We start from the raw sequence: 16,961 nt of genomic DNA, 5'->3' as shown, positions 1-16,961 counted from the left end.
AAAATCTTTCTGACATCAAAATGGTGAGTAATATTTAAATGTGTTGAAGTACCTGTTCAGTACCAGATCTTTTGTAAGGACATGTCATCTCTGATGTAATCTAATAAACAGCAGGTTCCCACAAACAGCAGTGAAATAGATGACCAGATCTTCTGTTTCAGATATTGGCTGAAGGATCAGTGTTGGCCATGGTGCCCGGGAGAAGGCTTCTGGTCCTCCATTGGGGCTTATCTGAAAGGTGATGCCTCTGAATATGTAGCACCCTTTCAGAATTGCATTTCAGTGCCAGCTTAATTGTGCTTCAGTCGCCAAATTGAAGCTTGGACCTGTGACTTTCGTCCTTGGTTCACGAGGTTGCGTTCACATCTAGGCCAACTCTGCAGCAGGAGAACTGCTCTAATTGGTGGCCGTCTAATTTAGGCGACCCTTTACTTTCTGAGACTCAAGGAAATGGGCTGCAGGTTCCCTCCAGGCCTTGAAAATCCAGGCTGACACTCCGGTGCGGCACTGATGGTATGCTGCACTGTCAGAAGGGGTGACATGGTGGCTCAGTGGTTAGCACTGCTGCCTCACAGCGCCAGAGACCTGGGTTGGGTGACTGTCTGCGTAGAGTTTGCATGTTCCCCCCATGTCTGCACGGGTTTTCTCCAGGTGTTCTGGTTTCTTCCCACAATCCAAAGGTGTGCAGGTTAGACGAATTGGCCATTATAAATTGCCCATTGTGTTCAGGGATGTGTAGGTTAGGTGCATTAGTCAGGGGTAAATGTAGAGTAATTGGGAATGGGTTTGAATGAGATAGTCCTCAGAGGGTCAGTGTGGACCTGGTGGGTCAAAAAGCCTGATTCCACATGTAGGGATTCTAAGAAGGGCTGGAGTTTTCGCAGGAGATGTTAAATTGAGACCCCAGTTGTCTTCTTAGACAGAGGGTGCAAAATGTTCCAAGGCATTGGTCTGAGGAAGAATAGGGATGCTATTCCTAGTTTCCTGCAGTGTTTATCTATCAATAGCAGAACAGATCATCTGGCCATTCTCATGCTGCTCTTGTCGGTACTTTCTGTGCACAAAATTTCCACAACAGTGACTACATTACGAAAATATTTTGTTGCCGTGTTGTCCCTTTCACATTTGCATTGGGCAGACAAGAGTGCTATAAAAATACAACTTCCTTAATTTACGGTGATAACATGACAGTAGATGAAGTTCAGATTTCTCACCTTGGCTAATCCATTAACATCACTCTTTTTTTTCAAACAGTCCGTCCTATGACTGGATGAGACGGGTCACTCAACGTAAGAAGGCTTCCAAGAAGAAGGGGAAAGCTTCTCTGTTATTCGATCACTTAGAGCCACTGGAGCTGGCAGAACACCTTTCCTTCCTGGAATATAAATCCTTCCGACGGATATCGGTTTGTGATTGTTCATTTCAGAGAGTTGGTTTTGTTGTGTTTAAAATGGCACATTTCGCAAATAAAATGTCACCATTCTTAGCCAACACCTTGGCACTTCCCAAATGTTCTCCCGCTTCCTTGCAAGTGAAGAATGCTGTAAGTTTTCCAAATTCATTCCAAATGTATAATCTTCTAGCTCAGATCACCGAACTTTTCTGCTTGGTAAATTGAACAACTGTCCCTCCTGCAAACTGGGACTCAAAGATTTCAGATCCTCATGTGGCTGCAAGAAAAACTCATCCATCAAACAAAATTCTGCAGATGCTGACAATCTGAAAGGAAATCAGAAAATGCTGGAGGAACTCAGCAGGTCTGGCAGCATCAGTGGAGAGAGAAACAGAGTTAATGTCTTAAGTCTGGAAATGACTCTTGCTCAGTACCCGAACTCTGAATCCTGAAGAAGAGTCACCCTTGTTTCAATGTTAATTCTCTGCACACATGCTGTCAGTCCTGCTGAGTTTCTCCAGCATTTTCTGTTTTTATTTCGGCATAACTTCCTGTCTGTATCTCCCTCGTTTACTTGTCAAGTGTCACCTTAATTGTATCTATGCTGTTCACCTTGATGGGTAATTATGAGCATTTTTGTGTCTTCTTTCAACTGTGACGCTCTTTACCAGAAAACAGGTTGCAGTTGCCTGGGGTTTCTGTTCCTTCCCCTGCTCTGCAACTAGCTATTCTGGCATGGAAAGGAGGGGATAATGCTCACATTTACCTGGATTGGTGAGCAGTTTCCATCAGGGAAGGGTGTGGTACAGAAGAACGTCTCCAGATCAACCATTGAGTGAACCTAGGCTCCTGTCAACCACCCCATGTCAGCTATTTGCTGATCGGCACAGCTGGAAGCTTATGTCTCAATGGGTCTACATTAACCATGTGAGGAGGCAATGATGAGTACAACATTAAAAGGCAAGTGTTAACAGAAGTTAAAATTATCACAAAATGCAGAACATAAAGGGGAGATGGTGGCATTGTGATAATGCCATTGGATTGGCAATCCAGGATCCCAGGGTCATGTTCTGAGGGTAAGTGGTTGAATCCTGCCATGACATTTGAGTTCAATAAAAACCTTTAGGAGGAAGTTGATTTAATAGTGACCATGTGACCATTGCTGATTTTTATAGAAAGCCGTCGGGTTCACTAATGTCCTTTAGGGAAGGAAATCTGCCATCCTTAGCTGGTCTGGCTTACATGTGACTTCAAACCCATAGCAATGTGGTTGACTCTTAACTGCCCTCTGGACAATTAGGGATGGGTAATGAAGGGCCAGCTATGCCCACTTCCGTGATTGAAATTGTTAAAATATTAGCACCTGTATACTTACAAAAAAAGAGTCAATTTTCACTTCATTTCTGGATTTCTTAAAAAGTCATGTTTTCTATGTTTATGTTGACTTTATATAGGATATAATTATTATAACATTGCCTAAAGATTCATCAGTTGTATGAGATGGAGCCTGACTCATGTAAGGCCAATACTCTGGCTCAGTGGTTAGCACTGCTGCCTCACAGTGCCAGGAACCTGGGTTCAATTCCCACCTTGGGCAACTATCTGTGTGGCATTTGCACGTTCTGTTTGTGTGGGTTTACTTTGGATGCTCTGGTTTTCTCCCACATTCCAAAGATACGCTGGCTAGATGAATTGGCCATGCTAAGTTGCCCATAGCATTAGATCCATTAGTTGAGTTTAAATATAGGTTACCAATGGGTCTGGGTGAGTTACTCTTTGGAGGGTTGGTGTGGACTTGTTGGGCCGAAGGGCCTGTTTCCATACTGTAGGGAATCTAATCTATACAAACGTTAATACGCAGGGCATTTCACACTGCGGTGATGGACAATGTATGTTGTCCTGAAGGTGCAGTGTGATATGTTAATAACTGAAAGGTCCTTTTCTCATGATTAAACAATCCCACCAACCATGGCATGTGACACGAGGAAATGGCAGAATGTTTAATTGCAGCATTAAAGTGTTTCACTGAATATTTTTTTACAGCGCAGTACAGGCCCTTTGGCCCTCGATGTTGCGCCGCCCTGTCATACTAATCTGAAGCCCATCCCACCTACACTATTCCATGTACGTCCATATGCCTGTCCAATGAAGACTTAAATGCACTTAAACTTGGCGAATCTACTACCATTGCAGGCAAAGCATTCCATATCCTTACTACTCTCTGGGTAAAGAAACTACCTCTGACATCTGTCTTATACCTATCTCCCCTCACTTTAAAGTTGTGTCCCCTCATGTTTGCCATCCCCATATGTGGAAAAAGGCTCTCCCTGTCCACTCTATCTAACCCTCTGATTATCTTTGATTTATCTATGAAGGTTCTTGATGTTTCAGGTTATACCCACAACTCAGTGCTTTCCTCCCACTCAGGGAGTAAGTGCAGCTTAAATTTATTCTGGATTTAGACTGCAAATGGTTCTGTTGTTCTTCACATCCAATGCTTTGACCCATAATTGCTTAGTGTTATCCAGTTTAACTATCTTAGAATGATCCTCTTGTTTCGTTTTCAAACAGAGAAAACACCATGAGCTTTGTTAAGTCTTATTACAATAGAGTAAATGGAACAAGGAGAAAGCGAGGCATTCCTGATGAAACATCAACTCTCCTGCTCCTCGGATGCTGCCTGATCGGCTGTGCTTTTCCAGCACCACACTCTTCGAGTAAATGGAACAAGCAAAAGCAAAAATTGCTGGAGAAACTCAGCAGGTCTGGCAGCGTCTGTGGGGAAACAACAGCTAATGGTTCAGGTGTAGTGACTGTTGTTCTGAATGGACTTTGTTATTGATTTCTGTGGAAATAGTAATCATATCCACAAAATAGATGGTACTGTTCCAAATCAATCTAATCCTGAATCAGATTGGACAAGTGTTCATTATTACATTGGCAAAGGAGTAGGGCAAAGACCCACATGTAGAACAGGGCATCAACAATCAACCTAAGGAAATGTTTTGAAAACAATAATAAGAAAATTAATTAAATCTTGAAATGGTGATTTCTTGCAGTTTACAGATTATCAAAGCTATGTTACACATCGCTGTCTAATGGATAACCCAACACTTGAGAGGTCCATCGCATTGTTTAATGGCATTTCCCAGTGGCTCCAGCTGATGGTTCTTAGCAAGCAGACTCCCGTGCAAAGGGCAGAGGTCATCACCAAGTTCATTAATGTGGCTCAGGTGGGTAATCTTCACAACAGTCCTCGTTGTTGCGTTAGTTACCAATCCCCACGGTGTGCCTGTTTTAGCATCCCCTCGGGGTATGTGTGGAAGAATGTGTGTGGCACAAAGAAGACCCAGTTAAATCTGGGTCAGTTTTACTCTTGAGAGAAAAACTGAAATAACATTTAACATGATGCAGAGCTACAGGGAGAGCATGGCAGGAGGAATTGATTTTTTGTTGCTGCGGTCAGGACCTGATACAAATGTGATGGGTCGATTGGCAATCTTGCATGTTTCCAATAATAACTTTCCTATTAATGAGAAAACAGTGAGCCTTCAGCTCCTTCCAAAAAAATTAATCCTGTGAGGAAACAGAACAGGACTCAAAAACTGTTTGAGACAGTATTTGCTGTCGAGACAATTTGTACACAGTCCAGAATTGCTCTGTAGCCAAAGCCAAAGTTACATTGTTGTAAAGATTTGAGGTTTAGAATGACTAATCCTACCTGTGATGGCCTGTACTATTCTGGCTGAGCAAAACATCTCAGAAGAGAAGGTGAGATGGAGACACTTTGCCAAATGAGTGAAGGTGACTGGAGAAGGTGATCAAAATAATGGCTGAAGAGAGAGGTTTTGAAGAGGTTTCTGAAGCTGGAGAGAGATGGGTCAAGGATGTCGGGTCTAAGGAAAGGAGCCTCTGTGAAGGGGAAGGAAACCAGATGAGATTTCTGCCAGCCATGCTGCAAAGGAGAGGCAGGTTTGGAGTGCTGCAGGGATGAGATTAAATAGATAAAGTGGGGTGAATCTTTGAAGGGCTTTCTGTGTGCCATGATTATATTGATTGGGCAGGGCAGGCTTGATCAGCTGAATGGCCAATGCCTATAAACTCAAGACTGTGGAAAATGATGAAGTACATTTTCTATTCTGAAGGGCAAAATTTATTTTCAGTAGTCAGGAAGTGAATGCCATTTGAACAATAAGATGGACAAAGTCTGAATCGGAGATGCTGGGTAGCCAAGCAATACGTTTGTTTTCAATATTTGACAAATTTTTAAAAACCGCAACTCTGTCAGTGTGGCTGAAATGGAATAGCAGAGGGGACATTGTGTATGTAAATGCCTGACATAGAAGGCTGTGAGAGACAAAAAAAACTGCAGATGCTGGAATCCAAAGCAGACAGGCAGGAGGCTGGAAGAACACAGCCAAGCCAGGCAGCATCAGGAGGTGGAGAAGTTGACATTTCTGGTGTAACCCTTCTTCAGGACTTCAGAAGACTGTGAGCCCTGAGTCACATTGGGTAACAGTGGAGGGGTGTTACCTGGGAAGGGGGAAATCTCAGGATCTTGGAGAAAGGAAGAAGAAAAGGTGAGAAGAAGTGGAAAGGAGAGCCAATGGTCAAAGAAGTTCTCAGATGAGAATGAGACATTACTATTTTAAAAGGTGTGAAGACAAGATTGATCATGTGATTACGAAGACTGAAAGGAAGATAAACATTAACGAGGACTGGTTGGATGAGTTTGCCAATTTCCTATAATTGAGTCATTCCTATAAAGTACATGATTTAAGATGCAGTAGTCTTGATTGTTTGATTGGTTTTCTTAATTTCTTTATAATTTACTGTTTTTTTTGGTGGAATTTCAATATAATGTGCTCTTAATATAATGTGGCTATTCCTATACAGTTGATAGTCTTAAATAATCTACTATGCATGTTCCATCATCTGTTTAAAAACATACAGTATAAAAACCTATATGTTGTTGCCCTACCTAATGAATTAGAAATTTATCGGGATGCCTTTGTTGATGGAGCAACACATTAAATTTTGGGGCAATCTGTGATACAGCTGTTGGTAAGATTGGCTGAGGAAAGTTTTAGCTTCTTATCTGATCCTGAGCTGACAGTCTGTGGCTTGTTTATTTCTCTGTCATGCATTTCCTCTGTTTTTGACTGGTTTGTGCTATATGTGTAACATTGCAGGAAACCAGTCGGAGGTAAGGAAATGGGAAGAAATGACACTGATTAGGATGAGTAATATATGTTTGAACAACATGGATCTAAAGTCTCCAAGCCAAGTTTTCCTGCTGGAGGAGAGGATAGCTGACAAAGGACCAGCCTCTCTCACCCTCTAATTGGACGAGTGCAAGATTAATGATCACACCAGCATTTGACCCATCTCCCTCTGAACCCTTCCTATTCGTATACCCATCCAGATGCCTTTTTAAATGTTGTAATTGTACTAGTCTCCACCACTTTCTCTGGCAGCTTGTTCCATAAACGCACCACCCTCTGTGTGAAAAAGTTACCTTTCAGGTCCTTTTTAAATCTTTCCCCTCTCACCTTAAACCTATGCCATCCAGTTTTGGACTCCCTCACCCTAAGAAAATGATCTTGACTATTCACCCTACCCATGTCCCTCATCAATTTTATGAACCTCGATGCGGTCACCCCTCAGCCTCTGACACTCCAGGGAAAAAAGCCCCAACCTGGCCAGTCTCTCCCTATAACTCAAACCCTCCAATCTCAGCAACGTCCTTGTAAATCTTTTCTGCATCCTCACCTAAAAGGGAAATTAATATTTACATCAGCAGCTTCAATAACCCATTGATAACTACATGTGGTGGAACAGCAGATGTTTGAGACTGCCAAAAAAGTGAATGCTCCAAACACTTTGTTCATTGTAGCTCATTTGGCAACACTCTTGAGCAAGAAGCATTCATAACCTGGACTTGGGGCTGGATTGCTGACCAGCCTTCCTAAACTCTGCATGAGAAAGACTGTTAAGATAGGTAAACAGACGCTGCCACAAACAAATGGTTCACTCAGAGTCCTGCTGGAAATGCTAGTAGTCAGCAGTCAATCTCCTTTAACTTTATTGTATCTTCAGGAAATATAATCTGGGAATCATGTAGCCCTCGATCGTAAATTCTGATGAATATTGATGCCACACTAAGCACCATCTGAAAAAGAAATACACAGATACCCTGGTCATTATTCTACTCTGGCTTTGGGATCTCATTATGCACAGATTAGCTGCGGCATTTTCCACATTAGAACATCTTATTAGCTATGAAGTTGATTTTGGGATAGTAGGAAAAGGCGCCATGTAAATGCAAAGCAATCTTTATTTCAAAACGTTTTAGAACAATTCTTAAAAATGACTAGCAGAAACCAGAAGCTTCTGTTTTTGAAAATCAAAACAAGTCTCTTAAGTTTGTGTAACTGCTGATGAGAATATAAAAATGCTGGTTGATTTTGATAGGGTCTAGCCAAGCCATCATTCTGATTGATTCTGACAGGTTGGATGACAGTTTTAAAATAACACCAGCCCAGTCCAGCTGAAATAATAGTGGTTGTAATGGATTTGTACATGAATCAGCTGATACTGAGTTTCTTTCGGCTCTGTAACCAAGTTAAGTGTTGGTTGCTGAGGGGAGCGACACTAATTCCACTGGATCAATTAGACCTTGAGGAGTTTTGCTCCTTGGAAGTGCCTCAATCCTCATGTAACTGTGATCAGTCAGCTCTGGACACCTGTATCTCTGTCTAGCTCACACTATTGAAACAGAATCTTGGGACGCTTCATAAAAGGTGATGCCAGGGTTACAGTTTGGTCAAAGGAGTAGGTTTTAAAGAGGGTCTTAAAGTGGAAGGTCTTAAAGAGGGTCTTAAAGAGTGAGATACTGAGGTACAAAGGTTTAGGGAGGGGATGTGGAGAGCTTAGGCCTAGGCAACAAATATAGATTGAGTAAAGTTAGCAACGCCTAAGAGGCAAAAATTAAGAGATATCTGTGGAGCTAGAGAAGATAGTGGAGATAGAGAGGGGTGATTTATGAAGGGTTATTAAATAACAGCTTAAAATCTGATCTTTGACTGCAAATCAGTATTGATCAGCAAGCACTAGGGTAAAGGTGAGAGTGGAAGAATTTTGGACAATCGTGAGTTTATGAAAGGTAAAATGTTGGAGACTTCCACAATGCCAGGAGGGCATTGGAATAGCAGTGTATAGAGGAAACAAAGGCATGAATGAGGGTTCCAGAAGCAGATGGGCTGAGGCCAAGGAGAGTTGGGTGATGTTGCAGAGCTGCTACATCTTGGGGCTTAACTGAAATGTAACTAAAAGAATGAGGCTACATGAGGGTTACTAAATTAGCAGTTTGCCCTAGTTCTGTCCTTTGACCATCATTTCAGCAATCTCAGGTGCTAGCCTTTGTCAGACAGATTCACAGAAACAGAACATGAAATATGTGAGTGCCAACATCACAGAGTCAGAGAGGTGATTGGAATTTGTTGAAAGGATTACTAAGCAAAGAAACCTATCGTTCAGCTCTTAAAACAAAGTAAAAATTAATGTGTAACAATGTAATAGCATTTGGTTTGAATGACAGCTGCCTGTTTGGAATATTTTAAGTCCTGCATCAGACATTATTTCTAGGTGATACTTGGCAGTCTACATCGTCTAGCAATGTGATAGTCGTTTTATTCACATATCTCTTATTATCTATTTGAACATCATGCCTCAGTGTTTTCATGAGCTATGGAGTCATTTTATATAATTATTAATAACACAGCCAATATGTTTGTTAAATCTATGAACCATATATACTGAGAGAAGCAATGTAGCTGAGGCTATACTTTCTAGTGGTGAGTAATCCTGTTGAGTTTTGGTCTGTTTCATGTTAATGTGTATGTGTCCATTGTGGTATTCATGGGTAGACTATACTGTTACCACTCCTCTTACCTTGAGTTGGTGTAAGGGCTTATTTGGTTTACAATGGCAGAGCAGCAACTACTACTGAGTCCTAACAAGAAGGGGATCTTGTCTTAATGAGATGTAGCTAGTTGTACAACAGCAATTAGTTACAAGTTACATAAGTTAGTTGGAGATTGTTACTGACACTATTGGAAGGTTTGGATAACACATTTGTCCTCTTCTGATCCAAAGCTTTGTCCTGATTTTCTCCACCAATACTGTCTGATGTCATCAGATTAGGTGGCACTTAATTCAGTTCCCAATTGAACCCTATCAGAGCCTTAAGCTTATACAACATCTCTTCCAACGTTTGTATATGCATGTACATTCACCACTACTTTATCTCTGCCTTCTCCTTCAATAGACTTTACAGAACCCTTAAGAAGGGTCTCTGGACCTGAAAGGTTAACTCTACTTTCTCCCCACAGATGCTGCCTGATCTGCTCAGTTTTTCCAGCAATTCATGTTTTGGTTGGCATAACTGGGTTTACTTTGGTCTATCCACTGACTCTTGAAACTAAATGAACACTTCCTATTGCCTTAAGGATATTGAAATCAAGGTGTGTGTGCAGGTTCAAGGGTGAGAAGTGTTGAGTCTGAAACATATGTACATTGTCACCTCCCTCACACTCTTTATTGTTGGATTGCTTGTAGCATATCTCTAAGCTTGACCATATTTCATATCTGTAAGTCATGTCTTCAGTTTGTTTAACCCTGTTATTTGATCTAATGCAACAGTGACACCTGGCCCATATCAAGCTTAAAATTAATGAGATTCCCATTGACCTAAACAGATTCTGACAAATGTGATAAATGTAACAAAGAATTGTGGACTCTGGAAATCTGAAACAAAGTTACAAATTGCTGGAGAACCTCATCAGATCTGGCAGCATCTATAGAGATAAAGCAGAGTTATTGCTTTGGGTCCACTGAGTCCTCTTCAGAGTTATTAGTGCTAGGAACAGGTGGTATACATGTTGAAGACAGGGGGTGGTTAGGGAGGAAGTGTCAGTGAGGAATGGTCACAGAGTCCAGAAAGGGAGAGAGACCGAGATAGTAGGCAGATAAAGGGATGGATAATGGTCAGCCAAGGAGAAAGAAAAGTTGGTAATGGGGACCATAAGTCAGTGAAAGTCGGTTAGCTGTGCTGAAAATTTATTTTTGATGAATGTGGGCTGTTTGGATCATCATCATCACTTAGGAATGTACTGGATATCTTTACAAATGCTGGTGTATCTGTTACATTAATGTCTTTGCACAAGTAGGAATGCAACACTTTACTGCTCTGAAATTGCATCCTACGTCTGCACATTCTCTGGAGGTGACCTGTAATTTAACAAATGCAGCATTTTATTGTCATTGCTGGGCACTCCTTGAACTTGTGAGGCTTTTATATTCAGCAGCATTGACACTGACTGTTACCAACTGCTGATTGGTTTACTTATTGTCTTGCCTTGTTGGGTGTCCCTTTAGAATGTTTATACCTTAAAATGTTGTCCTTCTCTTCTTGTGTGTGATTCTTCCTGGTTTCTGCTTCAAACACAATTCAAACAACTTTTTCCAAAGTCAAATACTCTTTTCCATTTTATTAAATCTGACAAACAATCATCAATAATTCCAACAAGCATTGTCTCTCATAAATTCTAATTTCAAAGTTCCATTGTCACAGCTTTCTGTTAATCTGTAGAGATCATCAATTAAACTATCTGTGGATCCTCCTGAAAGCTGAACTCTTCTGCTAAATCTTGGTCATTCAAAATTGTTATTTTCAGATTAGGGTAATTGTTAAAAGCTTGTAAAAAGTCTTAAAAAGTTTTTGTTCCCTCTTTTATTTTCAGGTGAGGTATAAAGTTATGAACTGTAAGTTCTATTAATTACAATAGTATATTTTAATGCACATCTTGTGAAATCTTATGAAATAGTTTTTAGGTGTGAAGCATTCCTGTATCTTAAGAACTGTTCTCTCTAAGATTTCCATCCCTGAGATCCATTTGGCCCATCTCAGTAATGTTGAGGCCATAATATTTTCCCAGCCATATCTTTCTACTATAATTTTATTTCTTATTTTGAAAGTTTTCAAATTCTGCAATATCCATTATAATCCCTTTCCCTTGAATACTCTTACTTCTGTAAATAGAAAAAACAAAACTTTTAATTTGTTAAATAAGAATGCAGTATAACTGCACTGTTTACAGGGGAGGCTCTCTGCATTCTTAGAGGCATAGTGGAGCTTAGTGGGATAGATAGAGAAAAACTGTTTTACCTGAAAGAAAGACTATTCAATGCTGCCAGGAAACTCTCTTGCCACAAAGGGTAGCGGAAAGCTTGAACTGCTCTCCATAATGTTGCTGGACTGAAAATTTCAAACTGGAGGTTTGATAGATTGTTGTTATGCCAGAATAATAAGGGTTACAGAATGGAGGTAATTAAATGCAGTTGAGGTACAGGTCAATCTTCATCTAAGTGAATGCAGAACAGCAACAAAAGGCTTAATGGTCTACCAGTGTTCCTGTATTGCTAGATTTTTATTTTTAAGATCCTGAATCCATGAATCACATCTTCTATGTGGCACATAGTTCAGTTCTGCTCAAGAAAATAGTGTTATCCATTTGTATCAAGATTCAGTCATCCTAAGAATTTCAGGTTGGATACCTGTCTGTATAAATACACAGCACGTGTGGAACTGTAGAAGTGTGACCTACTATATGATTTCTGGCCAGGAACCATATTTTTGAATATAATGCAGAAATGGAGCTAAGCTTCAATATCTTTCACAAAGAGTCTAATACTCTGCTGTGTTTGTTTCAGAATTTACTCCAGCTCCAGAATTTTAATACGCTGATGGCTGTTGTGGGAGGCTTAAGCCACAGTGCCATATCCCGCCTGAAGGAAACTTGCTCACACCTTGCTCCTGAAGTTACAAAGGTAAAATAACAAGTGCCAGAAAAATGCAAAAATGGACAGCTAAGAAGTGACCAATTGGCTTGTTCCTCCTTTTCGTGTAAATATCATGCCGAGATTCTGGGTGCTTTTGACGGATGAGGGCTGCCCACCAGACATGTGCAAGTTGACAGACATTTACTACCTAGTTACACATGGTTGAGCTGGGCTTCACTAGAAACTCTTCCATTCAGGTCTCAGTCCTATGCGATCTTGCATCCTCTGATGTCAATGCAGATGTTAACATTTATTGTTGCATTAAAATGTACAATGTTAACATTATGAGGTAATGGTTATTTGTATCTTTCTATTATCCCCATGTATTACATTGTTGACTACCTACCATCTGTCCTTGCGTAGATTCTGCTAACCCATCTTGCCTGCAAATTCTTATAAATTCCAGATATCGCTTTCATTTTCTGTTCAGTCTGACCAAATCCCTGAACTTGTCAAGGTCTCTCTGGGTTACCATCAGAAAACTCAAAAGGGATGTAACAATTGGGTTTTCAACTCATACACAGGGTTTTATCATTCCAATACTTGGTCAGATCACCTTGTGTTGAGCATGCGTGAATTTATTCATGCATTTATTTTTCAAAGATTTTAAAGTATGATATTGGTCCCTCTCCCCTCTGCCTATCTAATGGAAGTATCTGAAACAAGGGAACAATTCCTCCAATTTAAAATAGTACAATATTCAGAACACGCCAGAATATAATATCCAGCTCTAGTCATAGCTTGATACAAAATCCTTTATATCTATATTCGGGCCATTTTTAAGAGAGAATGTTTCAATGTGTGGGATAGTTTATTAATGGAAAAGTTTCCACTTTATTTAATGTGACCTTCTGTGTTTCCAAAAGGTATTTTTCTTTTAAATCTTCTCTCCTATGTTTGTTTCTGTTTTCATCACTAGGTTTGGAATGAAATGACCGAACTCGTCTCCTCAAATGGGAATTATTGCAACTACCGGAAGGCCTTTGCTGAATGTGAGGGCTTCAAGATTCCGATCCTGGGAGTTCACTTGAAAGACCTGATTGCCGTCCATGTAGCTTTCTCCGACTGGATAGACGATAATAAAGTGAACATTGTTAAAATGCAGCAGTTGTATGTTACATTTAATGAACTGGTTTCCCTTCAGGATGCAAATCCGCATTTAGAACCAAATATGGATTTAATACACCTGTTGACGGTACGTTTAAGTGTGTATTTATGTTTCTATATGTATACATATGTGAGTGTGTGTATGCGTGTGTACATCCCTGATTACATACATTTATACCCATGTAAATACATATACATGTGTGAGTAATATGTGGCTGGTTGGCATCATATCATTTTAGGTATTTCGGGGCTGAAATTCACTGAAATTCACCATCCTGAGCAGGAACAGGGTGACAAGACTCTATTATGATGCTTAACTCCCCACATCTCCTTCCTGCCCCACCATCCCAGCTATGCCCGCTGACTTCAGACTGTTTCAGGGTAATTCCTGATTCAGATCTGCAAATTGGAAATAATCATTGTGTGAAGTTCAAGTGACCCTGAGAAACACTGCTACTTGTATGTTTTGCACAGCTTTCCCTGGATTTATACTACACAGAGGATGAAATCTATGAATTATCGCTACTTCGTGAACCTAGGAATCCTAAATCGACGGTAAGTAGCTTTCATTTTCATTTTTATTTCCGATATCTCCAAGTGCTTTACAATGGGTGAAGTGATTCAAAATGTAGTCACTGTTGTAATGCAGAACTCATGGTTGCTAGTTTACACACTGTAAACTCCCATAAACCAGTAATCTGATCATGACCAGATTACCTGTAGCCATATGGTAATGATTGAGAGTTATCCCCAACCTGGACGTTGGGGATAACTCTCTCTTTATGTTAATCACATGGGATCTTTTACTGAACGCATGGTTGGAGCCTTTGTTTAATACCTCACCTGAAAGATGATGTCTGCAATAATAACATCTGTACAGTGAAAGGATTTCAGTCGAAGACACTTTGTAATGCATGCTTTTATATATTTTAATTCAGGCTGTGTTGCCACAATGATTGATACCAGTCAGAAGGGAAGGCTAGGCTGGTGTATAAGGAAGAAAAGAACAGAAGGTTTTTTTTTCTATTTTGACCACATGTGTCAGCATTTGTTTCTCATGCCCTCTTCCAAATTGTGTTCAACATGGAATATGATCCTTCAGCTATGGGAGAACACGAGATGGTAATTAACAGGAGGTTTTCTTGTCCATGTCTGGCCTGATGCTACAAGACTTCAAGAGGCCAGAGTCAATGTTGGAGACACCTGGGACAATTCTCTCCCGACTATATCCCATTCCAACACTGAGACAGGTCATACCCAGGGAAGATGATGGTGGGGTCTGGGACAATGCCTATAAGCTAGGACGCTTGACTAGTCTGTGGGACTGCTTTCCTAATTTTAGGGCAAGCTTCCATGTGTTGGTAAGAAGGACTTTGCAAGGTCAACAGGTTTGAGTTTGCAATTGTCCTTTCTGCTATCTAGGTTGATACCAAGTGGGTCCATCCAGATTTATTTCTTTTCGGCTTTGCAATAGTTTGATAGAACTGTTAGGCTATTTCAGAGTCAACCTCATCGCCGTGGGTCTGGAGTCACATATAGCCCAGACCAGGTAAGGACAGCAAATTTCTTTCCCTAAAGGATACTAGAAAACCATCTGGGTTTTTACAACAATTGTTTCATGATCACCTTAGGCTAGATTCTAATTCCAGATCTATTTAGTTAACTTTTAGAATTTGGGATTTGAACCAAGTCTGAGCATGTGGATTTCAAATCCAATGACATCACCACAATGCAATACAAAGTAATGAATTTGGTGTGTTTCTTTCACAGCCCAGCACCCCAACCACCCCGAACAAACATGTGGCACTCGTAGACTGGGCACCTGGGCTGACACCAAAGCCAGATCCTACTGTCATCAATAAGCACATCCGCAAAATGGTTGATGTAAGTATATTTTAATGAACGCTGTTTCAGGAAGGCTCTCATGCTTGCTATTGGTTAGAGTGTAAGTTTACATCATAGTTTCACAGTGCTGGCTGTCAAATTTACTGATGTGCAACTGAATAGAGTGCAAATGAAGAAAAGGTACATCTGAAGCAGATCAAGGCTCTTACTCAACCTCAGGAAGAATATTTATTAGGGCAGAGAATGTTTCTGCCAGAACATGACTCTGTCTCATGGACTCATTGAGTCATATAACACATAAAAGACCCTTTGGTCTGACCAGTCCATGCTGACCATGTTTCCAAACTAAACTAGTCCCACCTGCCTGTGCTTGGCCCACATCCCTCCAAATCTTTCTTGTTCATGTATCTATCCAAATGTCTTTTAAACGTAACTGTACCTGCATCCATCACTTTCTCTGGCAGTTCATTCCACACACAAATCAATCTGTGTTAAAAACAAAAGTTGCCCATCGTGTCCTTTTTAAATCTTTCTCCTCTCACCTTAAAATCCCCCCTTAGTTTTAAACTCTCCCACTCCAGGGAGAAAACCCTAGTCATTCACCTTATCTATGCCCCTCATGATTTTATAAACCTTTGTAAGCTCACCTCTCTGCCTCCTATGCTCCAGGGAAATAAGTCCTAACCTTTCCAGTCTACTTGTTTATCTTAAACCATTCCTGACAACATCCTGGTCAATCTTTTCTGAACCCGCTTCAGTTTAATAATCCTTCCTAGAGCAGGGTGACCAGAACTGCACACAGTACTCCAGAAGGCACTGCCTGTTGACTCTCCAGGGTTAGAGCTTGGCGTGGGTCGTGATGGTGAGCATCAGCATGGAGGGGTGGGGCTGGGGGGGAGAAGCCCATCAGAGCTAGTCCAAGCAGAACCCTGTCTTCACCCAATGTAAACACATGCTTGCATATACATAACACCTTTAACATTGAGATGTATCCCTGAGGTAGTTCACAAGAACATGACCAAACCAAATTGTTATGAAAACACATCAGGGGATAGTAGGACAGGTAATCTAAAGCTTGAGACAGGTCAAAGAATAGCCTTCAAGGAGGGCAGTGTGGTGAAGCAGAAGAGGGGTTTAGCAGAGGAAATTCCAGAGCTTAAGACCTTCTTATAGATCCTTCATTCTGAATGCCGAGAGCTCGTTTGGGATCAGGCATGGGAACTTTTTCTGATTTCTCTCCCCTTTCCTTTTACTAGTCTGAGACTATTGAGATGAATTAAAAAACTCTTGCCAATACAGCACAAAGTAAATATCAAGCTTCAAGTTAGTGGGGCTGGACTTTCAGGAAGGTTATAGCGTAGATCAGTGCTGGCGGGAACACTGTTTGCTGGGGACATATCAGCTACCCATTGGGATGTTGTGGGTAGCTAATTGAGGCCAATTAATTTCAATGATGGGCCTATTACAGGCTAGTTCCCACAGAACTGCATTAGTTAGTAGCCCATGCCAACCTGGAGTGTGTCTAGGTCAATGTGGAAGTGTTGAAAGTTGGGGTGTGGGAAGAGTTTGTTGCTGATGCACATGTAAGAGACACCCCTCTTCCATCCCAGATCCACGGCAGTTATGGTCTCATAGAGTCATAGAGATGTACAGCACGGAAATGGACCCTTCGGTCCATCCTGTCCAGGCCGACCAGATATCCCATCCCAATCTA

The 16,961-nt window shown here is 40.9% G+C and overlaps 1 protein-coding gene across 1 annotated transcript in view; it reads left to right on the top strand.

The window, feature by feature from the left end:
* rasgrp3 (RAS guanyl releasing protein 3 (calcium and DAG-regulated)) overlaps positions 1 to 16,961 on the top strand; it is a 139,748-nt gene that overhangs the window by 95,848 nt on the left and 26,939 nt on the right. Inside the window, exons 6-11 of the mRNA XM_072580503.1 lie at positions 1,255 to 1,405; positions 4,453 to 4,626; positions 12,167 to 12,283; positions 13,215 to 13,490; positions 13,877 to 13,957; positions 15,173 to 15,286. Coding sequence (XP_072436604.1) covers positions 1,255 to 1,405; positions 4,453 to 4,626; positions 12,167 to 12,283; positions 13,215 to 13,490; positions 13,877 to 13,957; positions 15,173 to 15,286 — 913 coding nt within the window. The remainder of the gene's footprint in view (positions 1 to 1,254; positions 1,406 to 4,452; positions 4,627 to 12,166; positions 12,284 to 13,214; positions 13,491 to 13,876; positions 13,958 to 15,172; positions 15,287 to 16,961) is intronic.

The sequence above is a fragment of the Chiloscyllium punctatum genome, chromosome 11, assembly GCF_047496795.1.
Source record: "Chiloscyllium punctatum isolate Juve2018m chromosome 11, sChiPun1.3, whole genome shotgun sequence".
NCBI lineage: Eukaryota > Metazoa > Chordata > Chondrichthyes > Orectolobiformes > Hemiscylliidae > Chiloscyllium > Chiloscyllium punctatum.
This window is presented reverse-complemented; position numbering and strand designations above follow the sequence as displayed.